This window comes from Herpailurus yagouaroundi, unplaced genomic scaffold, assembly GCF_014898765.1.
Source record: "Herpailurus yagouaroundi ecotype Mexico unplaced genomic scaffold, PumYag 248, whole genome shotgun sequence".
In the NCBI taxonomy this organism is placed as follows: domain Eukaryota; kingdom Metazoa; phylum Chordata; class Mammalia; order Carnivora; family Felidae; genus Herpailurus; species Herpailurus yagouaroundi.
This window is the reverse complement of record NW_024412465.1, coordinates 5,078,768-5,093,694: the sequence shown is the minus strand read 5'-3', so window position 1 is coordinate 5,093,694 and position 14,927 is coordinate 5,078,768. Positions and strand designations below refer to the sequence as shown.

The 14,927-nt window shown below is 47.8% G+C and overlaps 1 protein-coding gene across 1 annotated transcript in view; it reads left to right on the top strand.

The window, feature by feature from the left end:
• GYG2 (glycogenin 2) overlaps positions 1 to 13,869 on the top strand; it is a 30,450-nt gene extending 16,581 nt beyond the window's left edge. Inside the window, exons 8-11 of the mRNA XM_040460149.1 lie at positions 1,030 to 1,194; positions 7,975 to 8,079; positions 9,220 to 9,327; positions 12,049 to 13,869. Coding sequence (XP_040316083.1) covers positions 1,030 to 1,194; positions 7,975 to 8,079; positions 9,220 to 9,327; positions 12,049 to 12,210 — 540 coding nt within the window. The 3' untranslated portion in view covers positions 12,211 to 13,869. The remainder of the gene's footprint in view (positions 1 to 1,029; positions 1,195 to 7,974; positions 8,080 to 9,219; positions 9,328 to 12,048) is intronic.
• Positions 13,870 to 14,927: the final 1,058 nt, after the last annotated feature.

Below are 14,927 nucleotides of genomic sequence, written 5' to 3'. Positions count from 1 at the left end.
GTCATAATTACCCCCCCCGCCTTCGGCTCAGAATCGTGAATGTTTAATGAGCCAGAGTGTTGCTGAGATTTACAGGATTCGCGCATAAATCATTCCAATTCGCTGCCTGTGTCAGGAAAGAGCCGCTGGGGGATGAGTGGCCGCAGGGGATTGATTACCATGTCTTGCGAGGACACAGTTTCCAATTTACATCATCAGTTGAAGCACGTGTTGCGACACGTGGGTGAAGAGTATTTCTGAAACTGTAGATTGGCGCTGTTTTTTTTCTAATGTCCCGGTGACTCTTAACGCACTACGTAACGATGTGTGTGCAGTCCGCCGACTAGGGGTACGGCAGGTGCCTCGCAAAAGAGTTTTTGGAATTCGGTCCCAGGGAACTTTCTTACCTGATCGTTGCTTACCGGCTCGTTTATTAGTATGGGAAGGTCGGTCCATCCATAGGCATGGCGTTGATGGGAAATCGCAAAGAATCCGTCGTTCAGTCTTTGCTGCGGGTTCTGTCTGGTGGAACCAAGTGGTTCTTCTCTTTCTGAGGACTCGGGGTCTCGGGTCGTGTCACATGAGTGCATACAAGTTTATCTGCGTTCAGGTTGCCACCGTGCTCCCGCCGGGCGGTGAGCCAGGCGTCAGGTTGTGGGGGAAGGAAAATAAGACGTGGAGTCAGGTGCTTCTGGGAAATACGGCATCCAGAGCAGTGAGGACACAGGTGGTTTTCACGAGAACGGGGCAGCTTGCTTGAGAACCACCTGTCACCTATTTGATCAGAGCTGACCTTTGCAGGTGTCTCGTGGCCAGCAGCCCCTATGGCCCGAGGGGCTGTCTGTCGGCCAGGGTGTGTGGGATGCTGGGGTTTGTTTCCAGAGCGGTTGGCTGTCTGCACAGCCGACTCGGAGCATTGGGGTCCTGGTTTCCCAGGTCTGTGTGCATTCCCTGGGCAAGGCTATGTTTACCGAGTTGGGGAGCACTGGCCTCGCAGGGCATGGTATGAGTCTTGGGGTCCCCAGGGCAGCTGCAGAGTTGGAAACATAGGAGGAGGACTTAGCTAGTGTGTTCATCTTTCTGCAGACTGGCGTCGGGGAGCCGTGTGCAGAATCAGCAGGGTCCAGCCAGCCTTGGCCAGCTGAGGGCCCTTCGGAGGAGACTGTGGTCACGGAGGACATCCCGCCTTCCCCCAAGGGATGCCGTTTGGAGGACGTGAGTACTCGACGTCCACACGGCTGTGATGGGAGAGTCAGATGCTGGCTCCCCAAGGACACAGAGCTGAGAGCCTGCTTCCAAGGCTCTGGCTTTGGCGTGGGGGGCGGGGGCTCCTGCGTTCATGTAGATCATTGCGCAATTATACGTGGATCATTGCACAATTTTGTGGGGGGGGGTTCCTACGTTCACATGGATCATTGCACAGTTTTACGTGGGAGGGGCTTTCTGCATCCACGTGGATCATTGCAGTTTTATGTGGGAGGGCTCCTGCGTTCACGTGCATCATTGCACCCGTGGGTACATCAAATGATTCTCCCCGACCAACACGGGCACGTCCTGACTCTGGGAACCTGAAAATGCTACCTTATCCGGATAAGGACCTCGTGATCAGATGATTCTGAGCAAGGCAGAGACAGAAGATGTGAGCTCCGCTGGCTTTGGAGGAATGTGGCCACAAACCAGGGCCTCCGGTGTCTCCAAAAGTGGGAGAAAGCCAGGAAACAGACCCTGTGTGGGAGCCGCTGGAAGGAGCTCCAGGCTGCCCACACCTCGATCAGCCCGGAGATACTCGTGGGGGACATAATCCCAAAGGATTATGGGTAACCCCAAAGGACACCAGTGTTCCTAGACCCCATATCTCCAAGTGAATACATTGCGATAATATCCGGTGTTGAAAGATTTCTGGATTTAAGTCTTCACGTTGGAAGGCACTTTTATTCCCCTTAAGTTCTCTGTGCTGCACACGGCTTTGGGGAAGCTGTTTCTTAGTGTGAAGAAGCAATGTTTAATTGTTTTTAATGTGTATTTATTTTTGACAGAGAGACAGAGCATGAGTGGGGGAGGGGCACAGAGAGAGGGAGACACAGAATCCAAAGCGGGCTCCGGGCTCCGAACCGTCAGCACAGAGCCCGACGCGGGGCCCCGAACTCGCGGACCGTGAGATCATGACCTGAGTCGAAGTCGGACGCCTCACCGACCGAGCCACCCCCAGGCGCCTCGGCGAAAAAGCAATGTTTAAAGTTTAGCGGACATTTTTGTGGAAGGCACTCTACAGTTTGTTGTACCTCCATGCCTCCGCGCCCCAGGCTTCCCAGACATCTGTCTCCAAACGGCGGGTGCCTGCGATGAGTAACCAGTGTGTGCAGATTGCCGAGGAAAGAGTCTAGAACCATCCACCTGGAGGTAGAACTTGGGTTCGCATTCCAGTGCTCAGGCAGAAGGGAGCCTCCGGACGTGCAGAGGCAGGAAGGGAAGACATCCGACTTGTCTGCTGAAATGTGTCATTAGGGCCAGGGAGGGGTCATCTCTGAGGATCCCAGTGGCTCGATTCTCTGATGACGACCTTGTGTCTCTACAAGCCATGAAGTCCTCACACTTTTAAAAGGACGGGACGTGGGGCGCCTGGGTGGCGCAGTCGGTTAAGCGTCCGACTTCGGCCAGGTCACGATCTCACGGTCCATGAGTTCGAGCCCCGCGTCGGGCTCTGGGCTGATGGCTCAGAGCCTGGAGCCTGTTTCCGATTCTGTGTCTCCCTCTCTCTCTGCCCCTCCCCCGTTCATGCTCTGTCTCTCTCTGTCCCAAAAATAAATAAAAAAAAAACGTTGAAAAAAAAAAAAAATAAAAGGACGGGACGCATCGGTAACTTCCAGTCCTGAAACCAGTATTATGCTCTATGTTAACCAACTAGAACTCAAAGAAGACCTTGAAAGAAAAAACACCAAAGGAACGCGTGCCTTCGCTGTATCCAAAGTGCTTTATTTTGGAATTCATTACACAGCATCACTGCCACCTACTGGCCATGTATTGAATTATTGACTCTGGGTCTTTGATCTGGGGAGCTGGAACCCAGTCGAAAAACAAAAAACTATTTTCTTTTTTTTTTCTTTTTTTTTTTTCAACGTTTATTTACTTTTGGGACAGAGACAGAGCATGAACGGGGGAGGGGCAGAGAGAGAGGGAGACACAGAATCGGAAACAGGCTCCAGGCTCCGAGCCATCAGCCCAGAGCCTGACGCGGGGCTCGAACTCACGAACCGCGAGATCGTGACCTGGCTGAAGTCGGACGCTTAACCGACTGCGCCACCCAGGCGCCCCCAAAAAACTATTTTCATAAATTCCTATAAATGTACAAGAGCTGGGTCCTGACCTTGGGATCCCGATGGAAGATAGGAGCCTTTGTAAATATGGCAACCAGTACTGACAACTAGGTATCCGTTTTCAAAAGTTACAGCCGGAGGTCTAATTTTCTTCCCATGTACATTGATGTATTAGGCAAATATATTTGCCATTTATTATTTTCTCAGTCATGTGTTTTGTCCTCCAGTATCTTGGGTGGGGAAATGTAGTGAATGAAAAGACAAGGAATGCCGTTTATTTTTTTGAAGTTATTGGTTGTTTTTATTGTTTGTAGAACATCCTCCTCCCTCCCACCCTCCCTCCCTCCCTCCCTTCAAGCTGAGGTATAACATATGTGTAAAAGATGACACACACGTGATAAGTATATACCTTGATGCATTTTCAGAGTGAAAACAATTCTAAATAGCCACAATCCGGACCTGAAAATTCAGCCCAAAAGACCCCTTTCACCCTCCCAGTCACTACAAAATGCTACCCTGACCTTGGTCCACCATTACCACTTACTCGTGAGTGCTCTTGAGCTCCTTATAAATGGGATCCTGCAGTATGTTCTTTCTAGTCTGGTCTCCTTCACGCGACATATTTATGAGATCCTTCCGTCTTGCAGAGTGAGTCAGTAGTTCGTTTATTCTGTGGGTTGCATGGTGTCAAATTGTAGGAGGACATGATATATTGATTCTAGCGTTGATGGATACTACCGTTTGGGGCGATACAGATAACGCTGCTGGGAACAACGTTGTGCGTGCCTGGTGTTGCCCTTGCACATGCGTTTTTGGTGAGGTGATACTTAGGGGCGGGGTCGTTAGATCAAAGGGTGGGCTCTTATGTACCCTTCTGCGTTAGTAGATTCTGCCAAGGATTTGGCAAGTGGCGGCACCCCTAGTGGGAGTCCTGGTGGCTTCACCTCGTCAGCAACCTTCCAGAGTACCAGTGAGCACGTGGGGCGTCTCCTTGTGGTTTTAGTGTGCATGTATCAGATGAGGCTGAATTAACATGAGCCAATTTTTGGATGCTTATCAAGCTGTGACGCTTTTGGCCATGCTCATTCAAATATTTTGAACATTTTTTTTTTTTCCTCCAGCGTCTCCTGTTTTAAAGTTAGTCTTAACAATGTGTGTATATTCCAGATACAAGCTCTTTCCCAGTAGTACGGTAAATACTTTCTCCTACTCTGTTACCTTTTCAGTCCCCAAATGGCATCCTTTGATGCCCAGAAATCCCTAGTTTAGCCAGGTTTTAGTATTTCCTTTATGTAGAGTCTGTTTTATTCACCCTTCAGGAAAATCTGTCCCAAAACTAAGGTGATGAAGACGTTGCATGTCTTACAGAATTTGTATTGTGTCTTCTCTTTATATGTAAGTATATAATCCACCTGCAATGGATGTTGGGTAAGGAATGGGCTTGGGGTCAACATTCATTACTCTTACATGTGGATCTAGAATGAACTCTGACGCAGGGCTCGAACTCACAGACTGTGAGATCGTGACCTGAGCTGAAGTCGGATGCTTAACCGACTGAGCCACCCAGGCGCCCCAATATATTTAAAACTCTGTTTTCCGATTCTATATTCTTTTGTGTTGTCTTTCCCTTCCTTGCACCAGTAACATACTGCCATGATGACTATGGCTTTAAAATAAGTCTTATTACTGGTCATACAAGTACCTCAACTTTTTTCTTCTTCCCCTGCCTCTTCTAAATTTACCTGTGAATATTAGGATCAGCTTTACAGTGTCTTGGAAAACAAACAAACAAAAAAGTCTTCTGGAATTTCAGCTGTGATTGCACTGAACCTACAGACCAGTTTCAGAAGGACTGATATCACCAAAATGTTGAGCCCTCCATTCTGTGGACATACTATATTTCTAGGTAGATCTTCTTTATTTTATGTCAATATGTTAAATTGTTTGGTAGGGATCTCGGATACATTTTACTGGACTTATTCCTCGTTTTTGGTGTGTTTTGAGGCTACTATAAATGGTATCATTGTAAAAACTAATTTTCTTACTACTTCATGTGGGTGTATAGAAATACGTTTGAGTTTTGAAATCCAGCTACCTTGCTAAATTTTTACACACGAACAGATTCTGCCTCGATTCTTTCGGTCAGTCGACATGCAAAATCACATCATCTGCAAGTGAAAAACTGTATAGTAATTTCTTAAAATGTCATCCATACATGTACTGTGTACCTTCATTTTCGGCCGTATTTTCCTGGATGTGGAATTCTCCCCTGGCAGGTAGTTTCACAAGGGCACCCTAAAAATGTTGTTTCTTAGTCTTCTGACCTCCATGATCTCTTAGCAAGTCCGTCTTCCAGCATCCTGTTTCTGCACTTGAGGGCAATTTGTCTCTTTGCTCTGGCTGCTTGTCAGATTTGTCTCTTGGGCTTTGGTTATCTGTTTCCTCACAATGGCTCTGGGTTGTTTATTCTTTGTGTTTGTCCTCCTTGGAGTTTGTAGCACTCCTTGACCCTGTGTTCCTTCTGAGCATTCTGTCTTTCTCTGTTCTCCCTCTTTCTCTCCTTCCTTCTCCCCACTCACCTACTCTCTTGTTATTGTAATTAGATCTTTAGTATGCCTTTTTATGATGTTCCTTGTATCTGTGACTCACTTCTCTACATTTCCCTCCCATCTGGCTTTCCATGCTTCACTCTACTGGCCTGTTCTCCAGTTAACCGATCTTTTCTTTAGCTGTGTTTAATCAGTTGTTAAACCCATATCCTGGACACTTAACTGCAGTTACTGTGAGTTTTTTTTAAAGTTTACTTATTTTGAGGGGGGGGGGCTGCAGAAAGGGGGGGGGGAAGAGAATCCCAAGCAGGCTCCACGCGGTCAGTGCACAGACTGACGCGGGGCTCGAACCACGAACCATGAGATCATGACCTGAGCTGAAGCTGCATACTTAACAGACCGAGCCACCCAAGCGCCCCGGTTACTGTGTTTTTAATTCCAATAAACAGAAAATATTTAATAGGACAGTTTCTGGACTCCTTTGAAATTCTCTAATTTCCCCCTTTATTTCATTTAAAGTATTTTTTAGACTTGATTATTGATTATAGTGCGTGTCTGATAAGTCATATGTGTGGATTTCATGTTCTTGTGGTTTTTTTAAAAATGTTTTTTAACGTTTATTTATTTTTGAGACAAAGAGAGACAGAGCATGAACGGGGGAGGGGCAGAGAGAGAGAGGGAGACACAGAATCAGAAGCAGGCACCAGGCTCTGAGCCATCAGCCCAGAGCCCGACGTGGGGCTCGAACTCACAGACTGCGAGATCATGACCTGAGCTGAAGTCGGACGCTCAACCGGCTGAGCCACCCAGGCTCCCCATGTTCTTGTGGTTTGATTTTGTTCCCTCTTGCTTTTCATTCATTTGATCTTGTTTTGCTCTATGCTAGTTGACTTTGAATAGCCTTCAAGACTCATTGTACATGGAAAAATTGCTGGGGTCATTGGAAGCTCTGAATCATATTATCATCATCCAGAGAGCATTGTGTTTTGTTTTGTTTCATCTTTCCTGGCGGGAAGTCTTCATACAGGTGGTGTGCCCACACCCTATGAGGGGTTGAGCTGGTGTGAAATCGGGCTTTCTGTGTCTGGAAGAGTCGCTGTTTCTGGTCCTCCTTTTAGTGTGGTCCCATGTGCAAGCCTGTGGCGTTCCGAGGGTCCCTCTTGGATGCCTCATCATTTATGGGGTCCTCAGCCTCATGGCACTGCTAAAATGTCTGCCCAGATTCTTCTCGACAGCCTCTTGGTTGCCTCAAGGGGAAATAAAGTGCCAGGTGTATTTATAATATTCATCTTACAAGCTCAGCCCAGTCCACCTGCGTGATTTTCGCAGTGTTTTTGCACAGAGAATTGGGCACATACTCGGCGTTCTCTAGTCGCTGTGGCTGACTCATTAGCTCAGTCTTGCAGAAGCCTTCAGAGCATTTATGGCCCCCAGCCTGTGGGTGCAAGCTTGCTTCCCGATTGTGAATTGGTCAGGCTTGCCGTGTAACAAACATCCCCAAATGAGGAAAACTCTGTGCCCATGTCCTAGTCAACTGTGGTGACAAAGATATGTGTGGCTCCATGCAGTCATCGAGGGGTCCAGGATCCTCCTCTTATTCCGGTCCAGCGTCTTCTAGGACATCCCTTCTCTGCCATGACTCCCTGAGGGACAATTAGGATCTCCTGTTGTAGCCAGCCATTGAACACAATGCGTTACGCTGTCTCTCGTACACCTGGAATGATCTTGGCTGCATACCATCCTTGGAAGAAGTGAGAAAATAGTCACTCAAATCACTTTCGGTCGGGGTTTGTTTTCTGGCGGAACCCCAGTTGAAATAGGCTTCACCTGACCTGGGAGTGGAGAGGTTAAGGAATGCGTATTCCGCCTTGCTCCAGGTGAGTCACATTAGATCTCATGCGCGTGGGTGAGAAGTCCTTGTGTGGCTCCACCTAGGGGCAAGGAGGCTGGGACGCGTGAGCCCGAGACTGAGGAGTAGACACAGGAATCGCTGAGCCCGGCAGCGTCTGTCCCACACGTCTTCCTTAACGGGCTGCCCTTGTATCATGGATGCAGAAAAAAAGAGATTGGATGTTTTCAGATACCTGCAGGAGGGCTGACCTAATTTTCTTTTCTTTCTTTCTTTATAACAGACGATAGGGTGGCCTGAACTTGAGACTTCCGCTGGAGTGAGGTGTGACCCATTATCACCACCCTCCCCCCAATGTGCAGACTCCACAGAGACCCAGACCACCTCGGTACACCTCATTTATACTCCTTACGCACATCTGTGTCTCCTAGTGTTGTTTTCTCAATGTGTCTGTGTCTGTCAATACCAAAGATTTCCCATGCTTTTCTTCTTCATCCCATGGCCTTTCTGAATGGTTTACCTCACCTCAAATACGTTGTGTGGTGACTAGTCTATAAAGGACCTGGTCATCTGTTCAGATTTTTTTTTTTTCTCCTCCATCTTTCTGTTTCCTGTCGGCCATTTGGTCACTCCATTTTCCTTTAGGAAGCATTAGAAACGACAAAGGTGTAACATCACCATGACATATATCCTCCCATACGTATATTTTTTTAAATAAAAAAATTTGGGACGATTTTGGACCCATGTTTAATATCAGTATTGAAGGATGAGGAGTCCTACCCCTGTTTTTTTTCTAAATTTGCCCTTGTGAATCTGGGCTGTCATTTGCTTGCATCATCAGAAGATTGAACCCAGAGGCTGCTATGCTGCCCGAGAGGCGAGCTTAGTAAAATGATTCTGTGGGTATTTGGTATAACCTGTAGTCAACCCTTGGATGGCACGGGGTTGAACCACGTGGGTCCACTTGTACATGGATTTTTTCAGTAAATGCAGTACGGTACCATAAATGTATTTTCTCTTCCTTAACGATTGTCTTAATCACATTTGCTTTTCTCCAGCTTACATTTTGTAAGAATACAGTATATAATACATAGAACATGCAAAAGAAAAACGTGTTACTTGACTTTTTATATTATTGGTAAGGTTTTCGGTCACTGGTTGACTAGTAGTAGTTACCTTTTGGGGGAGTCCACAGTTATATGTGGATTTTCGACTGTGTGCAGGTCAATGCCCCTAGCCCCGTGTTGCTCGGGGGTGAACTATAATTGAATCCCTGTCTGAAAAATTAGCTTTGGCACATCCCATAAGAACTTGCGGCATCTTGTGTTGTGCGAGAAACGGTGGGTGTCAGGGGAGAAGGTGGGGAGTGGTGGAGCCCACATTTCTAGACTTTGCCGAAGAGGCCATTTAGCACAATGTGTGCCTTTGATTTTATTTTCCCCTGGCAAAGATTCTCTGTCCTCGTGGTTAAGGCTGTAGTTGTCCTGAAGCCGTCCGCAGACTAACGATGGCCTGGTTGTGTTTCTAGCGGCCTGCGGATAAAGCAGAAAGTGGCCCGTCTGTGGAAGCCGTGGAACCGAGCCAGGAGCCCCCTGTGGATGTCACCGGGGACCCCAGTCCTCAGGATGCTCTGGAGGTGGTACCCTAATTGTCTTGTCCGGCACTCCTGGTGGATGCCGTCCGCCATGTTGAGGCCAGCCGTATTCACGCACCAACCGCTACATCAATTTCCAGCCTGACTTTCTGGCAATAAGACTCCACCAGCCTCTTTGGTGCTTTTGATCCGCGTCCTTGTCCTTTGCAGCACTTGCCTGGGTTGCTTGTGGTCACTTTCTTTTCCATCCTTAACCACGGTGGCCTTTCTCTCTTTTAAACGCCGTTCTGAAAAAGTTCATTGACCATCAGGGGCTTTGCTGTTTTTCTGTATGGCGAGCGTGGGGACGAATGCTGAGGGAGCCATTGTCTCAAAGGAAGCGGATAAAAGCAGAAAAATCTGGGGGTGAGCCTTCTGATCCAAATGGCCCATGTACTGCTTTCCTTCCTCTTCCAGAACGTTCTGTTCTTAAATTTTCTTCTTTCTGCGCGTATATTTAGTGAAAGCAATTGCTAATTTTTTTTTTTTCTAACAGCCATTGAAAGACACCTTTTGGTCTTTAAGGAGTAGTTAATACGGCTCTAGAGCTGGGCGTTGAGCCTCTAATGATCATATTGAACGTGTTCCTGAGTACGTTTGAGCAGCCATAGCCGAACACGATACGCTGTGGGGCTGACGCACAGGGTGCACTTCTTCCTCAAAGTTGTGCAAGGCGGAAGTCCAGGATGGAAGTGTGACCCGCTTCCTGGTTCATGGACGTCTGTCTTCTTACTGTGCTCTCACACAGCGGAAGGGACGAGGGAGCCCTCTGGGGTCCCTTTTATAAGGACACTCGTCGCATTCATGGGGACTCCACCCTTATGACCTGACTACCTCCCAAAGGCCCCACGTCTTCATACCCTCCTATTGGGGGTTGATAGGAATTTGGGGAAACAAAGATATCTAGTTCACAGCAATATTTGGAATCTGGCTGACCATATAATACGGAGGACAGTCGGCACAAAGCCTTTACTAGCCGTTAGCGGTGGAGAAAACGTGAACGCCCTGTCTCCCTCTATGTGAAGGTAGTAAATGCCAAATACGCTACCTTCAACTTCATTCTAGAACGGTTGGTGATGGCGTCTCTTCAGTTCTGCTGGGCAGGATGTGGAATGTGAGCCTATTCAGCTCCGGGAGTACGGCTTTGAAGCTCTGTGATTCAGACGAATAGTGTTTAGAGGGTAACGTGGTTTGGGAGTGCTGCTCGGAGGACCTTATGTAACAGCTCAGCTGGGTGGTGGGTTTGGGACTGTAGGTGAGTTCACTACCTTCTCTGAGCAGGGAATGGGGGTGGAAATTAGACCTAGGAGTGGTCTGCAAGAGTCTGTGATTAGTGCCTGGCTTCACTGGGGTGCATTCACTTTCTCGGACGATGCTCAGTATCTTGTATCATTCCGTGTGTCATAGAATCAGGGGACTTTCTGGTTTTCTCAGATACGCACCTTCTCTGGTTATCAACGGGTGATGCAGTCAGCACACCGTTTTGTGCTGGTTTAGTGTGACATGTGTGCCATGGGTCCTGTTATTTCCAGAAAGCTTTAGTTCCCAGAGATGCGCCGGGACCAAATCCAAGGGCTCACAGAGAAAAGAAGGTATTCTGGAAAAGACCTTTTTTTTCTTTCCCACTCTTGCTGTTTCCTTGACCAGTAGGATGGCCTGAACACGACACACGGGGACAAGGGCAGAAAACAGAACGTTTTCCGTACAAACTCTTTAAAAACCCGGTTGCAAATGGAGTACAGAGTACCATAGCCCACTGACATCGAAATCCTCTTTTTTTATAAAATATTTATTTATTTTGAGAGAGACAGAGACAGTGCAAGCAGGAGAGGGGCGGGGAGAGAATCCCAAGCAGCCTCTGCGCTGTCAGCCCAGAGCCCGACTTGGGAGCTCAAACTCACGACCGGTGAGATCATGACCTGAGCTGAGATCAACGGTTGGACACTTAACAGACCAAACCACCCAGGCCCCCCCAGCGGCATCTAAATTCAAATTTAGCCATCTGGCATCTAATATCATCCCGTTGACACATAGTGTCTGGGGAATACCCGAGTCACCTTTAGCGTCTGTGTGTGTGTGTGTGTGTGTGTGTGTGTGTGTGTGTGTGTATTATTACCACATGCATATTTGTAGACATCTTTTCTAATTCTTGGTAAGAAATTTTCAAAGCAAACATATTTGCTATTTTTGTTGGCCCATTTGAGTGCCACACAAAAGGGGTGTGTGTGTATGTGTTTGCACACGTGTGTATCTATATGTTGTCTCAGTTTTTTGCTTTAAGAAGGTAGAACCCCTACCGTTTTCGAGCAGAAAACCACTGGGATTATTATTTCGATGGCTTTGCCAGGCCGTCCAAACTACTATAGGCTTTATTCACATATGGTGAACATCCTCTTGATTTCACGTAGTTTGATTATATACAAACATTGAGGTTTGGGGCGGGTAGAAGCCTTAAATCAGGACAGGTGTGTGTCTCAAAAGGTTCAGTGGCTAGAAATTGAAACACCTCTTACGAAAAAGTGAACCCAAGTACAATGATACTTTATAAGACTTCACAAAACGTGGCCAGCAAAACCATCTTCTTCCAAGAGTATGGTGTGAAACGCAGCACGTATTTGGTTCCAAAGAATGGAGAGTCATTAGTAGAACCAGTCGCTGAAGTGGACGGCATGTTGTGCTGCTGATGGCTCCAAAGACCACCTCCTGTCTCTTTGTCTTCCCCAGGTTGACCTGGCCGTCTCCGTTTTCGAGATTTCCATTGAAGAGAAGGTCAAGGCCCCGAGTCCTGAGGAGGAAAGGAGACACTGGGAGGAGGGACGCATCGATTACATGGGGAAGGACGCATTCGCCCGCATCCAGGAGAAGCTGGACCGGTTTTTGCAGTAACCTGACCGGTTGGTTGTGTTGCTCCGTGTGTGGTTATAGACGGTGCTGTTGCATGGTCCCGTTGCGTGGACATCTCCTTCCGGCCCTTCAGAGGGAATGGGTGTTCAACTATGTGCCTCTGTTTAGGGCTGACCAGCCTGAGTGCCTCAAAAAAATAACGTAGACCATCCAAAACCCAGCTTGAAGCCCTCCCCGCCGCCCCCGCCGATCCAAGCTCTCCATGCCTTCTTGGCTGCCCCCCACTTTCAGCAGATGGGAGCGGCAATAAACTTCTGGTAGACCCTTATTCGTGCTCCCTGGTCTTGCCCCAAGGAGCTCCGAGATGCTGCCTTGGGCAGGTGCTACCGTATCTGTCCTACGTAGCGTTAGACGTCACTGCGCGTTGTCTTCTGCCCCGAAGCTAATGACACCGGTATACCCGTTCAGGAACCCTCGAGGATGGAAAGTCCTTTCCTTGAGGATTAGGTAGACGTTCAGGCATCTTGAGGGTGAGTCTCACGTAGACTTTGCAGAGCGCGTCTGAGAAACACCGCAGCTGTTTCTCTTCTGCAAAACCCAACTGGACCGCCACGTGCCATTGACTGACGCCCAATTTGGGAGATGCTGGAGATGATGTGGAAGGAAGATTCTAGCCGGCTTGGGGCAGGGAGCGTCATCTCAGTTTGGAAGAACCAAGGGTTTAGTCCAGGTGGTTCTGGTGACACCTTGCTCACGCTAAGAGAATCTCCCGAGGTTCTTGTCCTTGTTTAGAGGCAGACCCATTTGCGGTGTGTCCCACGTGACTGCTCGTTGCTGGATATCACTACCTCAGCCTGAATAGCGGGTCAAGTCAGCACGTTCCCAAACCATTTCGACACCGCTGTTTTGGGGACAGTTCTCAGTTTTTTTGAGACTGGAAGCTTTCTTCCAGGAGAAATCCTCATCTTCAGAAGTGTCCTAATTTTGTGAATCCATGCTGCGTGTTGGAACAGCTCACAGGGTCGCTGCTTGTGGCCGCCACGATCATAATTAACGAAGGGCATCGCTAAGCTAAAGAGAGGTAAATGTGACGTTTTAAAAGTTAGAATGGTTTGTCTTGCACGTACTGTGGAGCATCGAAGGGTCTGGTAGACCGGTTTGAACCACGTGGTGATGGTTATGTCATAACCCGGTGGGTGTGTCTGGCCAGAGTTTCCCTCCTGTCAAGCAGGTGAGCCCTTGGCTAGGGGAATCTGGGCGCGTCTGTGACATCAGTTGTGGTGACAGCTTTTGCACGATGTGAGTGACGGAGGGTTTGCTTCCTTCAGCTCTGGGAGGCAGTCTTGGCTGACATCACACACAGGATGCTCCCGGGGCTAATTGAAGATAGCCATTGGGATATAGCCTTAGAGGGACTGGGTGGGGACGGTACTCAGCCGTCCGAGTAACACGGTACAGTTATTCTGGGGAAAGACTGGTGCTCTGTGCTGTGGTGTTGGGTTACAAAGAACAGGAGCCCAAGTCTGACATACTTCAGGAGGAGCCCAGATGATGAATATTTGAGTCTGGCGTAGCTTCTGTGGGGAAGAGAACTCCTGTTTCTGGACAGTGGTTCATTGGCTTAAGATACACGCTCGACGAAGACTTCTGTTACGCATTCTGGTCTGCTCACGCATTTCAATTAAAAATTGAAAACAGCAATATGGTGTCCCTTCTGGTGTGTGTATGCGCGTGTTGTGAGCAGCAGAATAATATTTTATATGTAACAGCGGGAAGGGATGTGGTTGCCTTTGTGTTGTACCAATTTAAATCACCAATTTTGGTTTTTTTTTTTTCAGAATTGCTAGTAGCAGTAAAATGCATATAACTATTTACTTCTCAGTGTGTGAAATTCCCTAAGGTCTCTCTATGGAAGCTGCCCATTTTCCTAGCATTGCTTCTCAATGTCACATATTCATTAATTTATTCAATTTATCCATCCGTCCATCCACGGACCCATGCATCCACCCACCCATTCACCTACCAATCCATCCATCCATCCATCCATCCATCCATCCATCCACTCATCTGTCCATCGATCCATCCATCCATCCATCCATCCACCCACCCATCCATCCATCTACCCACCTACCCATCCATCCATCCATCTACCCATTCACCCATCCATCCATCCCCCCATACCCCCACCCACCTACCCATTCTTCCTTCCTTCCTTCCTTCCTTCCTTCCTTCCTTCCTTCCTTCCTCCCCCCCTTCCTTCCTTCCTGGTTATTGAGTTCTCTGTATGGCAGGCACTGTGACATGTGCTTATTCAATAAATGACAAGTTCAAAAACATTCGGAGACTTCTACAAAACATCCACGTAAGAGGTATAATACAATGTATACCTGAATAAAGCCGGTGCCCGAATCTGTGCTATGTAATGTTGGGACTACACAATTGTATATGCTGAGTCCCCAAGAGATGTGATGTGACCTATGCCATCACAAGTATTTTGGTACTTAGAAGGAGCGTTGGCTGTGTGTGTGTGTGTGTGTGTGTGTGTGTGTGTGTTTTACATTTTATGGTTCTATTATTACGGAGTTGTATTCATTTGGAAATGATTCCCTCCCACCAGTGGCTTATCTCTTCTTTTGTTCATCTCTTTGAAGCACAGGGGCTTTGAATTCTGCTAAACGCTCAGGCTTTAGGTGTCTTATCTAAAACGTCTCTTCTAAGGGAAGATGATAAAGATCTTCCCTTGAGTTTTTTGGTTTTTT